The following is a 16,166-nucleotide window of genomic DNA, read 5'->3' as shown; positions in this document are numbered from 1 at the left end:
AGGTTGTTTGTGTATACCTCAGAAAGCATTTCCTTGTTTTTTTTTTTTTTTTCCCATATGCATTCAGCGTACATAATGTATGTTTATTGTATATTGTAACATATGCAGGCAAGCAATTGTGGCAGGAGCAGACAGCTCCTTGTTACAGAATCACAGAATCACAGAATCATCTAGGTTGGAAGAGACCTCCAAGATCACCCAGTCCAACCTCTGACCTAAGACTAACAAGTCCCCCACTAAACCATATCACTAAGCTCTACATCTAAATCTTGTTCTCACAGAGGTTGCTGGCCAAGAACAGATCTCCATAACCAAACCACCAGAAGCTGCTTTTCTACAACTTCCATCCTTACACTCCTCAGAAGTCCCACTCTTTCCTCGTCCACTTTGGGATGCTCTGAACTGGGTACCCAGGCCTGTGGTGCCACAGCCTAGGGTGGAGGTTTCATGCAACTTCAAGAAGAGCCTTTCTGGAGAGAGTCTTTGCCAAACCATCTTGTAGCCATAGCATTTGATCCTAAACTGTGCCATACTGCACGGCTCAGTCCTCCCAGGTCCGTCTCTGACTGAAGCTGGGTGTCTGGAGAGAACATTATAGAAAAGCTTAGCTGCTTTTTTTTTCGAAAACCACAGAGAAAGCAACGTTTCTGTAAAGGCATTCCTGCCATCTATCCTCTGAAAATATGTGTTATGATCCAACTCTTGGGTCATCTCCTGACTATGCGGAAAATGATTTTGGAGATTGGCCAAGGCAGATACACAAAGGTTTTTCTGATCTCTTTGTACTGAAGAGACTGAACTACTGGCTCACTCATCACAGGCTGACACCACCTGTTTCTAGCTGGAGGCACTCAGCCCCTGACAGAGCTCCCTGCTCTTGTAGGGTATATGTTTTTTGGGCCAATTCTCACTATGCTCCCCCTTCATTTTGTGCAAGAGGTCTTAGCTACATTTGGCAAATAAAATAGTCTTGACGGTCCTTCATTTGGGTCCTAAATTGCAACAGCAATTGGGAAGCATCCTATATAGGGAGTAGTAGCAGAATAAAATAGTTCTTCCTAAAATAAACAAAACAATAAGCATTGAAGATTTTGACTGTTGACTGTTTCAATTTGTTACAACCAAGTATTTCTTACAGGAAAGTTGCTTCATATTTCTTGGGGAAAATGCTGATTCATACCTGCAATAGTCTTACATAATTTTCTTAAACAGATTGTGAATCTTATCTTATCTATCCAGAAGGAGCCAGTAAAATTACATCTATGCAGCTAATTTGGGACCAGATAAGTGAGAAAAACAAGAATAATTTATGTGTTCTGTGTATTCTGTAATTTTATTATCTTTGTAAAGATAATTAGTTCTCATTTTTTAAATAGCATTGTTTATGTAAAACAAGATTGCCAGGAGGTTTATGAGATGTGTTGAGGCAGAGGATAACAAACTTTAAATCCTGCTTTCACTGAAAGGCCAAGTTCCACAGGACTGTGGTTGGTTATTCCACTAAAGCAGTGTAGAAATGTTTGTTCAGTAGCATTGGAATTATTAGACCTGCAGGAATGTTCTGAAGAGAACAAAATGAGAAAATTACTGTAATTTTGCACCTGAGGAATGTTTGCAGCTTGCAGAGCTAATGCTTTAAATATTTGGCTCTGTAGAATCTGACTTTCCAGCCAGTTCTGTGGATCACAAACTTTCCTTTGTGAACCACTCTGGGCAAGCTAACTTTCTTGCTTTGAGTTACTTCTGCGGCTTCTGTACATGCAAAATTAGTATAAAGGAAGGCAGGGTATGAATTTACAGTCTGTTAACTATTCACCCCTGTTTGGCAACTTAAAGTATTCTCCCTGCCCTGTGCAAATGAACCATAAATTCTTGGGCCATATTGACGTGGGTTCGGGTTTAGCAGGTTCCCACTGTAATGGAATTGTAGAGACTGAAGATAAAGTGAATTAAAGAGGGTGTGAAGGGGGAGGCTATTCTGAATGCTTGTAAGATGCAGGGACAGTGTTGACCTCTGTATTTATCTCTATACTACTTTATGTGTGAAGGGTTTTGTTAGGTATTAAAAAAAAAAAGTTTATGTAGCTCTTAATTCTGCTCTGAAATTGCAGGAGATGAGAGGTGCGGAGTCTGGTGTTCTATTACTAAACTGCAAAGCCCACCAAGCCTGTTTAAAGGTTAGCATTAAACAAGGAAACTAACATTTTGTTTGAGCTCCAGGGGTTGGGTCTGGCTCTAGAAAACTGTTCCATTGTTGACTGAACGTGAAAGCTTTTCGAACTGCAAACAGAAATAGTAGCAAACATAGATCACTGTGGGTTATTGGCACAATAACAGGTTACTGTGAATCAAGAGGCCCAATTTTAACTTTTTAAAAAAATAAATTAGTTTCCTTATTTTTAGATGTCCAGCCTGAGACCCTACCTATACCTGTATTGCCCCTGCCAGAGAAGGACCCCGAGTGGCCTGCTTTTGACATAATCCCTGGGTCTCCACAATCAGGTTAGATGACCTGTGAGCCTGTGATTCAACTGTGAGCCTTCATACAGTCTGAGCTCACACTGCTTATAAATACCAACTGCCCTTGCAGCAGCTTGTGCTAAGGCCCTTCTAGAAAATGATCCATTTGCCTCTTCAATATTAACCACGGGACGCTGCTGCACGACGACATTCCTGGTCCACCTACACAGTGCCTAAGTCTGTGCTTGGTCTGGAGGGCAGACAGAGACAGGTTATCAAGCCTAAGCCCATGGCTTCAGGCCTGGAGGCTTCGTTTGGTTGCATCCTACAAGTACGGAGGGCTAGACTTTCTCTCTCATTGTGCCTCTAGCCTCCCTCACCTATAGCCTGCACTGAGCCAGGACTTGCATGACTCATCGAAGACAGCAGGGGAGTGGAAGCCTCAGTCCAGGTTTGAAATAAAATGTTAGCAAACTTCTGGAAATTTCCAGAATTAATCATTAACCTTGTAAAGATAAGGTTCCTTCTGAACATGTTGACATAAATCATTATAAAAAATTTTATATTGTGTATGTTATAGGCTAAGATACCCTTATCCTATAAAAACAGGACGAGTGGTGTAGCAGCTACTCTCTGTCAATGGTCGGTTTCCTACTGGATAAACAATAACTTTCAATCCAAGCATGAAGCAAATCATCTGCATTACAATTAGTGGAATGTAAAGCAGTGTTCCTCTGTCTTTGAATGCTAGCTAAGAAGATAGAGCAACTTGCTTCTCTGCCTCTAATCTATTTATTTATTTGTTTGTTTGTTTATTTTGAAGCTTGGTGCTTCTCCCATTCTGCTTTGTAAATGGATGCCTTCCACCTGAAAGTAAAATGGCTCTCCTAGTTCCTAAAGACTGTCAAGGTACAGTGAGATCATGACTATCCTAGAATTCATATAGCAATTCCTGGTAAAAACCTCTCTGTCCAAGCAGGAACCTTCATTCATTCCAGCAGGAGGATTTGTTCTGATAGTTGTTAGTGCAGAGCTACAAAACAGGCACATGCAAACAGTTAGCGCGTGTTAATGAACACTGATTTTCAGACATTTGTTAGAGATTAGTAACAAAGTTTCTCAGCTATTAAAACTCTGCAGGTATGCTTAGAAGAGACAAGCGGCACTGAAGAAGTTGTTGTGGGGTTGCATTCAGCTAAACTGACACAAGTTCTATTTAAGCTGACACAGAAGTTGCACCTCTGTAAGAAACTCAGTAAAACCATACTTCTAGGTAACTGGACAAAAATAAAGCACCAGTGTATGTTCAGGGTGTATGTCCGACTGGAGCTCTATACACAGTTCTATCACCACAGTAAATAGAGAGTTACTTGTTCGCACCAGAAGCTTGACAGTAGTTCAGATTGACATGAAATAATTTAGTTAAATATGCACAATCTCCTTCTGCTGATGCTCATCGATTTACAGTATCAAAATAAATTAGATTTTTTACCCCCTTAAGTCACTATTAGTAAACAGTCTCTGTATAACACATCATTTAAAGCTCTTCTGTACATAACAACTGACAAACATAAAGATATGTAAGTTAAAGGCACTCTAGATATAGGCACCCTCCAGTTATCTACCCAGAACCATGCACACAGCTCTGTTGTGATACTGTCATTATAGACACCAAAACACTGGTTTTCAGGCCGACTGGGGGTTGCATGCAACCTATTAACCCCTTTTCCAAACTTTTTCAATAACTACAAATCCACTTATTGTCACTTATAACAATTCATTGCTCCCTGTAGTTTTACAGAGAATTAATATTCAGTTAATAACATATTACAAATTATGACTGAATCCACAGGTTGATCTGTCTCAGCTGTGCTGGCTTAAGAGGGCATAAAAGGCAGAAACATCCCACTTTTCTATTCCCAGGCCAGCTATATTTTGTTATAAAGGTTAATATTTCTGTCTTTGAATTTATATATATATATATGCACACACACACACACCACACACACACATTTAACTTATATAAGGATAATGTCAATGGGATAAGGAAAGACAGTTTTTACTTACCCACACATCCAGTAGTTGTTTTCCCTCTTTCCTTTTTTTTTCTTTTTTCTTTTTTTTTTTCCCCCTTGTATTGCATTCTCTGACCTGTGGTACTTTTTATGTTTTTCAGAGCAGCTGAATTCCAGTTGGGTGAAGGTTTACCTAAGGAAGAGAGAACAAAGGTGACTTAGCCAATATAACTCAAGCCTCTATTACCCTTACCTTGCCACAGCCACCTTCAGCATTTTTGTCCTTCTAATAGATGGAGAGATTTCAAAGGAGGAGCAAATAGGTCATCTATGTATGTGACCTTTTGTACAGCTCAACTTCTAAAATGTCACCCAACTGCTGAGTTAAGCATTTTTTTCCATTTACCAATGGCTCCTATGACCCTGAACAAGGATTAGATTGACAAACAGCTGACTCATGTAATTTCATGGAGTGACCCAAGAGAATGAAAAAATGCCATAGAACAGGCAACGCCTTTTCCTCGTTCTGGTGACAGTAAGTTAATAATGAACAAAAACTAGAGAAGCCACAGAAAGCTTCCCGGGCTCATATTTAGTTTTGCTGCAAACAGCAGCACCTCTGCCAGATGATTTTTTCTCAGGTAGTTGGTTTATGGAGACATCTTTTTTATGGAGGCAGGAATCTCCATTCACCTAAAGCCCTCCCAATACCTACGTTTGCACTTGTATAGCAAATGCCTGCTTCTAGTTCCAGTGTTTCCTGCATTTTTTAAGGGAAACTCATTGGATTGGGAGCTGACAATGTAACTTCCACATTTAATGAGAAGCCTTTTGTTTGTTTCCAAACTTAATATTGGTGCCCTTTAGAGAACTGCATTCAATTTAGATATTTAGATTAAATCGCTAGCCTGAAATGGTCTGCGTGTGCTGGCAGTGGCTGCTGTTGTTAAATCCCTGGAACCTTCCACAGACCAAAGAGAAAATACGCACAGCAAACATTTTGTGCTTAGCTATAGAGACTAAAACAGAATTTTCCTCCAGCTGTGGCAGTCTATGTAGTTTTCCCTCTGACATTCAGAGGACAAATGCAGTTAAACAGGAACTCTTCAGAAGTGGATTGGTAACAGTTGTCTATGATAAGAAAGGGCTGTTTATTGTTTAAATTAATTTCCTGCCAAAGAATGGCTACAGTGCCAGTGCTAATGCTAAGGTATTATGTGATAATATTGACCAGACCCTATTGCAACTAAAAGTCCTCATTAGGCTGTTTGCATATTTGGTCAAGAGAAGAGCAAAGAAAAGGAGGAAGTGGTAATGATATATTTGATGGACGCATTTGCAAAGGTGAAGAAGAGGCAAGTATATGCCACAGTGACTCTTGTCCTGCTTCATAGCAACTTTTCCAAATATTTACAGAAGTTGGTGATATCCGTTTCAACAGGCAACAATGGCAAGAGCTTCTTGACTTGATGCAGTAAGGACAAATACCTCCACAGATGGATTACAGATAAACACCTCTATATAGCTCCTTAGCAAGTTTTGTCAACGGAATTAATGGGTATTTAGTGTTTTTGGAAATGTTGCTTTCATCTCAGTGACATTTATGATGTCCAGCTTAAAGTAAGGAAGAAAAAAAAAAGGAAGTTATTCTACTTTCTGCAATTCTGTTGCTCTGTTTATACTTGACCACCTTTTAAAATTGTTTATTGTTCTTTATTGGTAAATATTTGCACAGCATGGGAATGACATATAATGCCCACACTTTGTGCATTCTTTTAACACTTTTTTTTTTTTGGTTCCTAATTTCTCATTTGAAATTGCCAGGTTGATTTGAAAACGCTGCAGTTTAACAAAGACACAAACTCAAAACATGTCTGAAATATTTTAGTTAGTGCTAAAAGTTACTGTGGGAGAGTTGGATGACAAGTATCGAGAGAGGGATTATTTTCTTCAGATAGACCAGTCTAAACTTCCTCATAATTCGGGAACTCTCATCATAATGAAAAATCAGTGGTATGTGAAAGAAAGATATTGAAATATTAGGGACACGAGGAAAAGCAAAATACATAAAATGGAAAGGCCGATAGATCATAAAGAATAACTCCCATTACTAATAATCACAATTCTGCACGAAAAACAAGAGATGTATCAGCCATTTTCTTGTTATAATCCTCGTCAAATTTCTTGTTTTGTGCCACAGTGAAATAATTCTTCCAGTCCCCGACAACTCCTATGGAAAAAATAAAATAAAATATATTTTACCAGTATTTCTTGAAGCCCATTAGCCACAACTTACAAGAGAATTGTAGTTGAAGGGAAGGATTATTTCGAGGCAGAATTATACCAGGAAGAGTGAATTGATACCAGCAATAAACTTCAGTACCTTTTCTCATGAATGGGGAAACTGAGTGATCCATTAATCCCACAAAATCCTTAGTGTAGTTTGTCATGGGATTTTCCTTCATTATCTCAAATGAGGTGTTATGGATTATCTTGTTAAGAACCTCCTGTTCCAAGTCCTTCTCCATAAACTTCATAATCTTCTGAATTTCTCTCTTTGGATTCTGCAGAGAGAAGAAAACGGGATAAGATACAGAGCGAAGAAAAAGAAGGAAATGACAGTGTTAACACTGTGGTTGTTGCTGGGGTGAGAAGTCTGATGCAGCTAAAGTTACAATAGACAACTGTTGAGTGTAGATAATATCTGCTAAACTTTCAGGTTTCAAGAAAAGCTCTATAAACACACATTCAGTCTTTACCTCCTTCATATCTTCATAGAAGAGGTAGAGAATACGGTGCTTGTCTTTTGCCTTCCACCATCCTTTCACATGGTCATACCAGGAGCCCCAAAGCACTGAAAAAGGAGAAGAGCAGCAGCAGTTATAAATGCCCGATCTGTCTTTAGGCACTCACGTATCCTCCATAACCAGTGTCTGGTTGTTTCCTAGCTGGTTTTGAATCACTGTGGCCATGATTGCTGTGCTCTGTACTGAACACAGCCTTCATGCTATTAATCCCTTAGGTATATGGATGCTCAGAGCAGGATTGATGTCTAACTGCAGATGCTTACACCTGAATGAAAAATCTAGGCTGCCCTTTTGATGGAGAGAAGCAGACATTTCCAGAATGTGGCTCATTTTGTTGACTGGATAAAACCGCTTTTAATTTGCCCTGCTTTCAGCAGGGGGGTGGACCAGATGGACACCAAAGGCCCCTTCCCACCTGCATTACTCTATGCTCCTAACTGGTTTAACTATTTAGTGTGCTATCAGAAGTGCCTGTTTCTCTCCAGCAAGTACTGAGATGACTAGCTTGGACAGAGGTTCCTATATTCTAAACGTCTGCACTGGGACAGAGGGCTCACAAGCTCAGCCTGTCTAACACAAGACACAATGTCTCATTTAGAAATGAGACTCTCATGCTGGTCCAGACAGTGGTGTTTCTAGGCCAACATGGTAGTGAAAAAAAAGGACCTATGGAAGTTTTACTGACCCAAACTGAAGACCGTCATCCAAATGACCAGGTTTTTATTTTTTGGATACCAGCATCTCTCTTAGAAGAGGAAGAATCAGTTTCTGGGGTTGCCTGTCCTTAGCTAGATGACCAGCTTTGTTCAGATGCCTGATTTTTAGACAGGTGAATTCAGGTAAAAAAACTCTCTTAGCTCAAATTCATACTGCACAATCTATACAAAATTAAATTTTACATTCTTGTGTGTCACATTAGAGTACAGCCATTGAGCTGCTGTTCCTTCCCAGCTGTCCTCCAAGCAGGTTTCTTTTAACCTTATAGAGAGATTACCTTAAAATCATCATATATGTTTTTGAATGATAGTGGAATAAAAAGCAGCAATTGTTTTTCAAAATGTGAGTTTAAAGATAGGATTCACCTTTTTGGTGCTATAAAACCCTCTGAATGAAGCTACTACTAAAACACCTTTAGTGGATATTCTTCCACAGAGTGTCAGCACTGGATTTCAAACCGTAGCTGAAATAGATAAATCAATGCCATGCATTTTTAAAACGATCAAAATCTCTTATACAACTGATCGCAGTTCATCACCTTTTCCAGCCATGAATTTCTCCATGAACTCTTCCATGGTTCCTGGGTCAGGAAGTGCTTTATTCATTCTGTGGAAATGGTAGTATGACACCAGGTTGTCTTTTGCATTTCTCGCCACATAGATTATCTTTATTGGGTATGAAAATGAGAGAGAGAGAGAAAGAGAGAAATATGAACTTACACATGGCTGCGACATAGATATTGAGCCTCTCCTGAGAGAAAACTGCAAGAAAGACTCAGATAACTCAGTTATAACTTCTTTAGTTTCCCACAGACATTGCACAATAAAGGGAAGATAGCTGAGGAGACCTTCAGTTTTCACAAAGACTCGAAATAATATTGAGTCCTGTTTTATATCACTTTCTTTCCAGTTGAAGTAGACTGAGTCCTACCTCTTCAACCTTACCTTACAGTTTTGTTCCCAGAAGGAGGGGGGCACCATCTGCACAGGAAGATGAGTTTTTATGATTCGTGGAGAAGGCATAGCTTCAGCTATCTCCAGGCCTATGGAATAACATTTTATGAGAACTGACCTGTTCTTTACATTCTGCTAGCACTTCTTTGCTACTCTCATAGGTGAGATTTTGACTGACTTCTTGAAAGCAACTAGGTAGCAGTGTAACATAGACAGCATTGTACCTATGTATTCAAGAAGAAAAGGGAGAACATTAATTCATATCTTCACTTTGCTTTCTTGGGCCCATGTCTAAGCCGAGGGATAACGATGAATACTAATTTATTTTTACCCACCCAATGTTTTTCCTTCACAATATTTAGTGATCTCCTTTTTCTTTGCAAGTAAGAGGTGTTTCTTCTGTTTGTTTGCTTTTTGTTTTTGTTTGTTTGTTTGTCCTAGGATATGAGAATAACAGAGTAGCTGACTAGACTTTCTGGATAGCATGTAAAGAAAAGCTGGGAGAATGATGGATAAAGTTCATATTGTATGCAGAGTAGATTGTGAGTAGTTCTGGATATATGGGAATCCATGAGAATATCTGGGGATATGTGGAGATATGTTATTTCCCCCCCTAAGTGTCTGTCATGACCTCTCTCATTTATTTGCTAGCATCCTCTGTCAACTTCTATCATTTTTTGTCTCTGTTTATGTCAACGCAGTCTGGATTAGAAGACAAAAAGTAGCACTTCTACTGCAGTCATTCAAGCTTTTTGGATTCAAATGCGAAGAGAGTCTGGCTTAATGATTTGTGTGGGATGGGAGTCCTTACTGGGGGAAGGGTCTTGCAGGGAGCTGTCTTTGCAGAACAGTCAGGCCTGCCAGTTCCCTGAATGCCCAGTAGCTTGTTATGATGACTAGACCCTTGAATTTAACAGCAGTTACTCAAAACAATACCAAACCCACAGAAAACACATCATTCACATTTTGGAAATATATCCAAGACATAGGTTTCCATTCCATATAGCCCCTAGTCACAGGATGGGATTCAGTTCGCACTCATGTTTCCACGTGATGCCCATCTGCTGCCGTGTTAGGTACTGTGAGTATCTATCACACACAGCTTTCAGATGCCACTCTGGAGCCACACGGTCTTCAGCAGGGCCTGTGCCCTATCTGTCAGCCTTGCATTGGCTTGAGTAGCACTCGATGTTTATGTTAAATCAGTGCCCTGATGCCTGACATAGCGCATAGTGCAGGGGCAAATAAAGTGGGACCTTCCCTAGAAAAATGTGGCATCAGTTCTGGATGTTTGTTTTGCTTCATTTTGTCTAACATACAAACCTATTCTCTTTGATATTCACCTGAGTAACCATTAGGCGCAGGCTCTGGCATATACCATTCAAGGAAAGGATGGCGTCTGTAAGTACTGGCACGTCTACACTTCTCAGTGTCTCCATTTTGTTGAATCATATCCACTATCTCCTGTGTCCATGTGGTACCTGAAAATATCAATGTTTAGATATTTCTCTCAGGGAGAGATGAGAGTCTCTTCTGCTAGAGAACTGAAAGTCAGATGGATGGACTCCATTTCAAAGAAAGAAGGAACAGCACAGCACGTGGGTGACAAAATTTAAAGAGACAACCATGGAGAAAAAAAAAATGCATAACTAGGAATGCAAAGGTAATCTCCAAAGACCTATTTCAGAGATTCTTTTTTTTTGGACAGGTTTATTCTTGCAAACAGAAAACCTCTCTGCTACTACTCCAGTAATGAGGAAAACTCTGAGATAAACTCACATAATACAATTTGGAGACTGTAGTATTTGAAAAGAAGAGTGAAATTGACATATCCCAATTTTCATCCCTCAGAAAATCCAGCTAATATAACTTCTTGTTTTCAAAGTTTGAATGAAAAAATGAAATACCTGAACTTTGAGTGAGTAAAAATTTCATGCAGTTTGACTGTATGAAATACAGTCATATAAAAAAGTTGCAGTATTTTCAATGTTCCTGTTTGAAATGCTTTAATGAATTTTCAGCACAACATTTTACTTCATTTGCCTGAGCTAATGCAACATCTTGTAAGAGATACAGAATTGTGTCCCTTGGGTGCCTTTTTTCCCCTATAGCTGTGGTCACTGGGTTAACTACATCTCGTCTCAGGTACTGTATCAGGTCATCTAGGGAACAGACTAAGGGATATCCTAGAAAGCAATGTGGGCAGGAAACTCAGTCCTTAATATGATGCTTGAAGTGTGCAGTTCTGGCAGATAGAAAATAACGTCAAATGGACTCCTAACTTTATTTCTTCTCAGTTCAATGGCTGGGATATTTCAATCCAGGCTGATTAAAATAGTATGCTTTTGCTTTCAGTATACTAGAAATAAGTTGAAAGCTTTCAGCAAAATCTATTTTTTCCTACCTTCAAAAGTAATTAATTTTCAGTAATAATAATTTTATTTTTCCTCTGCTGGAAACAACACTTAAAAATTCTTGCTAATTCAAGTCATTAATTTTTTATGATCATCAAATGTTACCCAGTCTGTTCTTGAATCCTATAAACTGTACATGATTTTGTTCATCCAAGATTAATATTGATGCCTGTTATTCATTGTTTTCCTTTATATAAATATAAAGAGCCTAACAAAGAAGAGAAATATTAACAAGTTAAGGGTCCAATTAATACATAAAAATACAAATACCAGATAGCTAAGATTAATGGTGGGTATTTTAATGGCTGAAATTATTAAGTAAATTTGGTTATTTCTTTAAAATAAGTAACCTGTTTCCAAGTATCAGTACTGGTTTATGCCAAGTCATTTGCCATATTCATAATACAATTCATACTTGAACGGTTTCTATTATTTCTTAGTAAATGATGATTTATACCAAGCTTCTTTAAATCTTGTAAAAGTTTTACAGTACATTAATATGTATGTATATAATCTAAATCAAAGGAAATATGTAATTAGACTTTGATGGTGTGAACTTCAATAGTAATACACTGATATTATTTCTGCCAAAGAAGTCAAAAGTAGGTTACCACATCTGACAGAGCTTGACATCTTTAAAATATGTCTATTTTGGGATTAACAAATATCAGTCACAATAGAATAATATAATTTTCCATTCCAATAGTAAGAACTATCTCAAACTTTTCTATTCTATTTCCTCTACACACAAACCTGCTTTTGCATAGGTTGCAATGAGAAGATCGTCAGGTCTGGCTTTGAAGTTCCACACTTGATCCCATATGCTGTATACTGGTTTTGTTAAGGGAATACCTTCCAATTCACACAGCTCAGTTTGGATCATTTTATCTTCCAGATGCAATTTTTCCATTTTATCCAGGGCCATTGTGTCCTGCACGTGGAATGAAAAGCTTGGAAATTAATGTTTGCTCTGAAAAAAACACCCAAATTTACTCACCCATTCTCAGGTTCTCTTTTACTGAATGAATTCCATATCCTCTGATTTCTTTGCCTATGATTTGACCTATCTGGGTCCATATTTAGGCTCCTTAAATCTGGATCTAACTTTAAGAAACGCTTGGCATATTGCTGTTGGTAACTCTCAGCATCTTTAAAAAACACTCCATTTACTCCGATACAGAAAGAGAAAAAAAATACATTCTTTCTAGCTTTAAATATTTTAGCAAACATGTTTGTGTAAAATGCTGACTGTAACAAAAAAAGTCATCAGGGATGTGATTCAAAAGAGAACAGAGCCTAAAAGCTCCCACTGGAGTCAGCACATAGAACCCAACCCTTCTTTCTTAAAGAAGAACAGAAACTCCTGATAGCATCTTTTGGGTCTCATACTCACAAAAAATACTTGCAGGGCTTTTCTGTGTTCTGTTCCTGGAGCTTTTCACTCTTAGGATTCTTTGCTGAATATTGGAATTTGTTGCAGATGAATAACCTGAAACAGATAGATGATTAACTAAAGGTTGTTATACATTAATTATTCAAATTGATCTAGTTAAATCTAGTGCTGATCTTGCAGTTTTCCAGTAACTAGTTACTGTTTTCAGGATTTCTCTTGGGGAATATTTTAGCCATAAACTTCAGAGCTCCAGAATCTGGTCAGAGGGAAGTTCTGCTTAAGAGGAGACTACACAAATAATCTCAATTACAAATATCAGTCAGAAAAGACAAAAGTCAGATTTAAATCTCAACAGCAAACATTGCCAAAATGCTTTCTTTAATTTTCTTATTTACTCACACCTGTTTTCACATAGATTCTGTTGAGCAGAGCAAGCGGTTGGGTTGGTGTCTGGGCACTTACCCAAGAAATTAAAAAAAAAGAAAAAGGAGAAAGAAACTTGGCAGAGAATTTCTCATGCTTGAACGTCTTCAGTCCTGTGCTGTATCGATGACTGTGCACCTGCTTAGATCTTCAGGCAGAAGTAGGATGAAAGCTTGGGTGGAGTTTCTGTTCCTCCTATGAGTGTAAGGAGAGCAAAGGAGGAAATACAACACCGAACAACCCCTGAACATTTTTTTTTTTTCCTGGCTTAGTTTATGACTATATTTTAATCCTGTGAAGGAAAACTACTTTAAATTCTCATGTAAAGTATGATTCTTTGCTGGCAATATTAGGTGTTGGCTAATACCTCCAGCAAGATTATTTTAACTTGTCTGTGTTGATGTCAGTAGTCATGGAATAATTTATTTTTTTTCCTAATGTTTAATCTAAGTTGCTAGAATAGTTTATTATTTGTGAACACCTAAGATCAACAGGACTGAGTGAATTGAAAGAAACTTGGTTCATTTTTCACCATATACTGCACAATGCTCATTTAATAGATGTGGACAGTTTCATTGCTGGGGCAAGTTGGTTTTGATATAGAGAGGTTTCTACACAGGCTTACTTTTCAGCTAGCATGACTAGGGGATTTGGGATCACTGCATGTGAGGTAATGTTTCTTTATAAAATTTAAGTCCCTGCCTATCTTTATATGAGGTTCTGGGAGAGAAACGGCATGCTGCAGATCAGCCATAAACAGCATAGTAACACTGGCTGCCAAAAGACTGCCAATGTCACTTTAATATCTAGTTCCTTGCTGTTGCAGACATCCTGAAATGTTCGAATGCATTGGGAAAAGCTGTCCTTTTTCTGAGGCAAAAGGGAGGTCACTCCAACTGAACTCGAGCAAGTTTGAATGGAAAACTGTTTTGAGACAGCATTGTTATCAGGCATCGCTTCTGTGTTCCACTGAAGGCATGCAAGCACTGTGAGGCCTCAAGCTCCTGTTTGCTCATCCTTTGGGTGGCCAGGCAACATTTTTATCTAAAAAATTTTTCTGTTGTCTCATTTTTAAAAGATAATTCATACATCCAAATCAGAGGAGGATGTGGCCATCCTTGCACAAATCTGACCCTTGTATGGTGGACTAATCAGCAATCCACCCCTCAGTCCACATGCAGTTTACCCTTCCCAGAGAGTTTATAAATTACAGGTTACATTAGTGAAGTGGGCTTTTGTACAAAGCCCAGCAGAGCCGACATGGACTGTTCAAGATTGCTGGTTCATCAAATATAATGCTTTATATAGGCTCCCAGTACAGAGGAGTACATAGTAAAACTGCAGATAAAAGAACAAGGACAGGAAGAGAGAAGGTGAGTGCAGGATACTGCAAACAGAACGAGACAGGTAGGGCAGATGTGCAATTGTGAGAGAGAAGGGGAAAGAGAAGGACAGGGTGATGGCTTTTCCCATGTAAGTCATAGCATACAGTTAGTGGGTCTGCTCCAAGGAGATGGGGACACACACACCAAATTGGCAGCATTCCCTATGCAATTTCAGGAAAGGTTTCCAAAGAATCGGGAAACAAGCAAAGAAACTAGGAAAGAAGTCAAAAGACTTCTCAAGTGGTTTTAAGCCATCTACTTCATTGGCTTTTTTGGCTCTGACATGATAGTTTTGTTCTGAAGGCTGACAACACCAGATCTAAAAAATAACACAGAACAAGCACAGAATATGCTTTAAGGCCTAATATTTCTTTTTCTGTTTTGCACATCATTTTTATGTGGCTGTTATTCTTGAGCTCTGTAATCAGAGGCCTTGCCCTTTTCCCCACTACAGAAGCCCGTGTTGATTTTGCTAATCTTTCTCCTACCTGCATGTGAGGGTTCATTTGTTAATTCAAAATGGTGTTTATGATCCTCCTAGTTATGCAACTATCTTGATCATGCAGTAATCCCCAAAGTAAGTCAGCTGAATTTCCTCTCTGAACAAAGAAAAACCCAAGAACTCTTTATCAAGGGGCTCTCCTTTATTGCAGCTGTGAATCTGAGCAGCCTGTGAACAGCGCTCTGTGCCAGATAAGCTCTAATTGGGTCAAAAACTCCACCAGCAGCTTTAAAACTGCTTACAAAGTAGGCAATGGGTGATGGATTTCTCCTGTGGTGAAACAGGGAGGTGAGAGGGGAAAAGCCAGCCCAGAGACTGAGTTTTTATATCAGGATCATGTTTTTACTGGGCTCCTCTAAAGACACCAGGCACTGTCTGTGAAGAGCTTCTTACCGGTTTTCATTGACCTCTTCCTGAGTGCAAACTGCTGGCAGCTGTTTTCCCCTGTAGAGCACACTGGATTTATTTTATTTTATTTTAGCCTGGCTGAAAATGCTTAGATCTTTATCTAGGAATGGAGAGCTACAGGCACGTCACCAGAAACAGTAACAGGAGGAGACTGCAGTGTGGCTGTTAATGAGGGGTATGTTGGGCTGTCCTTGGGAGCATTTTTGCTGTATGGCATGGTCAGTGAGGCTGGGTTAGTTGGCACTAGGTTTCATAGTCACTGGGCTTTCAGAAAGGCCAGTCTGTATCTGATCAGCCTTTAAAGGGAGTACAAAGGAAGGAGAGATGTACCCTTATCTTAGTTTTGTCCTCATCTCCCTTCCTTGATCTACACGTGGTAAGCTGGCAGGTTCTCATTTATCATTGTATGTTAATTGTGTATGAGTCTCTCACTTAGTTCCGGGTAAAATTCTCTTTTCAGCACACAAAACGATTAATCACAGAGAGACTCAGGAATACAATTGCACAGGATCACCAAAGTCCTCCTGTGGCTGCTCACAATACATACTGGACTGCCTCCACTTCTCCTCAGTCTGAGGATTCATTTTCCCTTTGGCACACTGTCACCGGAGTTGTTTCAGGGATAATGGCACATTCGCACCATTTTCTTACATACTTTTATTTAGTGGCATAGAGTTTCTTCTAATTCT

The 16,166-nt window shown here is 39.0% G+C and overlaps 1 protein-coding gene and 1 long non-coding RNA gene across 2 annotated transcripts in view; one reads left to right on the top strand and one right to left on the bottom strand.

The window, feature by feature from the left end:
* Positions 1-6,166: 6,166 nt before the first annotated feature.
* SULT1C4 (sulfotransferase family 1C member 4) lies at positions 6,167-15,153 on the bottom strand. Its single transcript, XM_083821497.1, has 10 exons — positions 15,056-15,153; positions 13,222-13,377; positions 12,760-12,855; positions 12,120-12,297; positions 10,296-10,433; positions 8,944-9,041; positions 8,538-8,664; positions 7,235-7,329; positions 6,859-7,039; positions 6,167-6,705 (listed from the first exon to the last, which is right to left on the bottom strand). Exons 4-10 carry the CDS (start codon positions 12,289-12,291, stop codon positions 6,593-6,595), a joined length of 924 nt encoding a protein of 307 aa, XP_083677623.1. The 5' UTR covers positions 12,292-12,297; positions 12,760-12,855; positions 13,222-13,377; positions 15,056-15,153; the 3' UTR covers positions 6,167-6,592.
* Positions 14,412-16,166, top strand: part of LOC310893034 — a 137,248-nt gene continuing 135,493 nt past the window's right edge. The window contains exon 1 of the long non-coding RNA XR_014578653.1: positions 14,412-14,555. This is a non-coding gene — a long non-coding RNA (uncharacterized lncRNA). The remainder of the gene's footprint in view (positions 14,556-16,166) is intronic.

This window comes from Anser anser (genome assembly GCF_964211835.1).
Source record: "Anser anser genome assembly, chromosome: 1".
Classification (NCBI taxonomy): Eukaryota; Metazoa; Chordata; class Aves; order Anseriformes; family Anatidae; genus Anser; species Anser anser.
The sequence above is the reverse complement of the archived record's forward strand: the minus strand, read 5'-3'. Positions and strand labels throughout refer to the sequence as shown.

What these genes read in the sequence shown, in the direction of transcription:
- SULT1C4 (XM_083821497.1), bottom strand. Translation starts at nt 12,291, where the DNA reads ATGGCCCTGGATAAAATGGAAAAATTGCATCTGGAAGATAAAATGATC. An exon ending in TCTGGGAACAAAACTGTAAG is followed by an intron (nt 8,665 to 8,943) that starts GTAAGGTTGAAG and finishes TACCCAATAAAG; the next exon opens with ATAATCTATGTGGCGAGAAA. An exon ending in TCTATGAAGATATGAAGGAG is followed by an intron (nt 7,040 to 7,234) that starts GTAAAGACTGAA and finishes TTCTCTCTGCAG; the next exon opens with AATCCAAAGAGAGAAATTCA.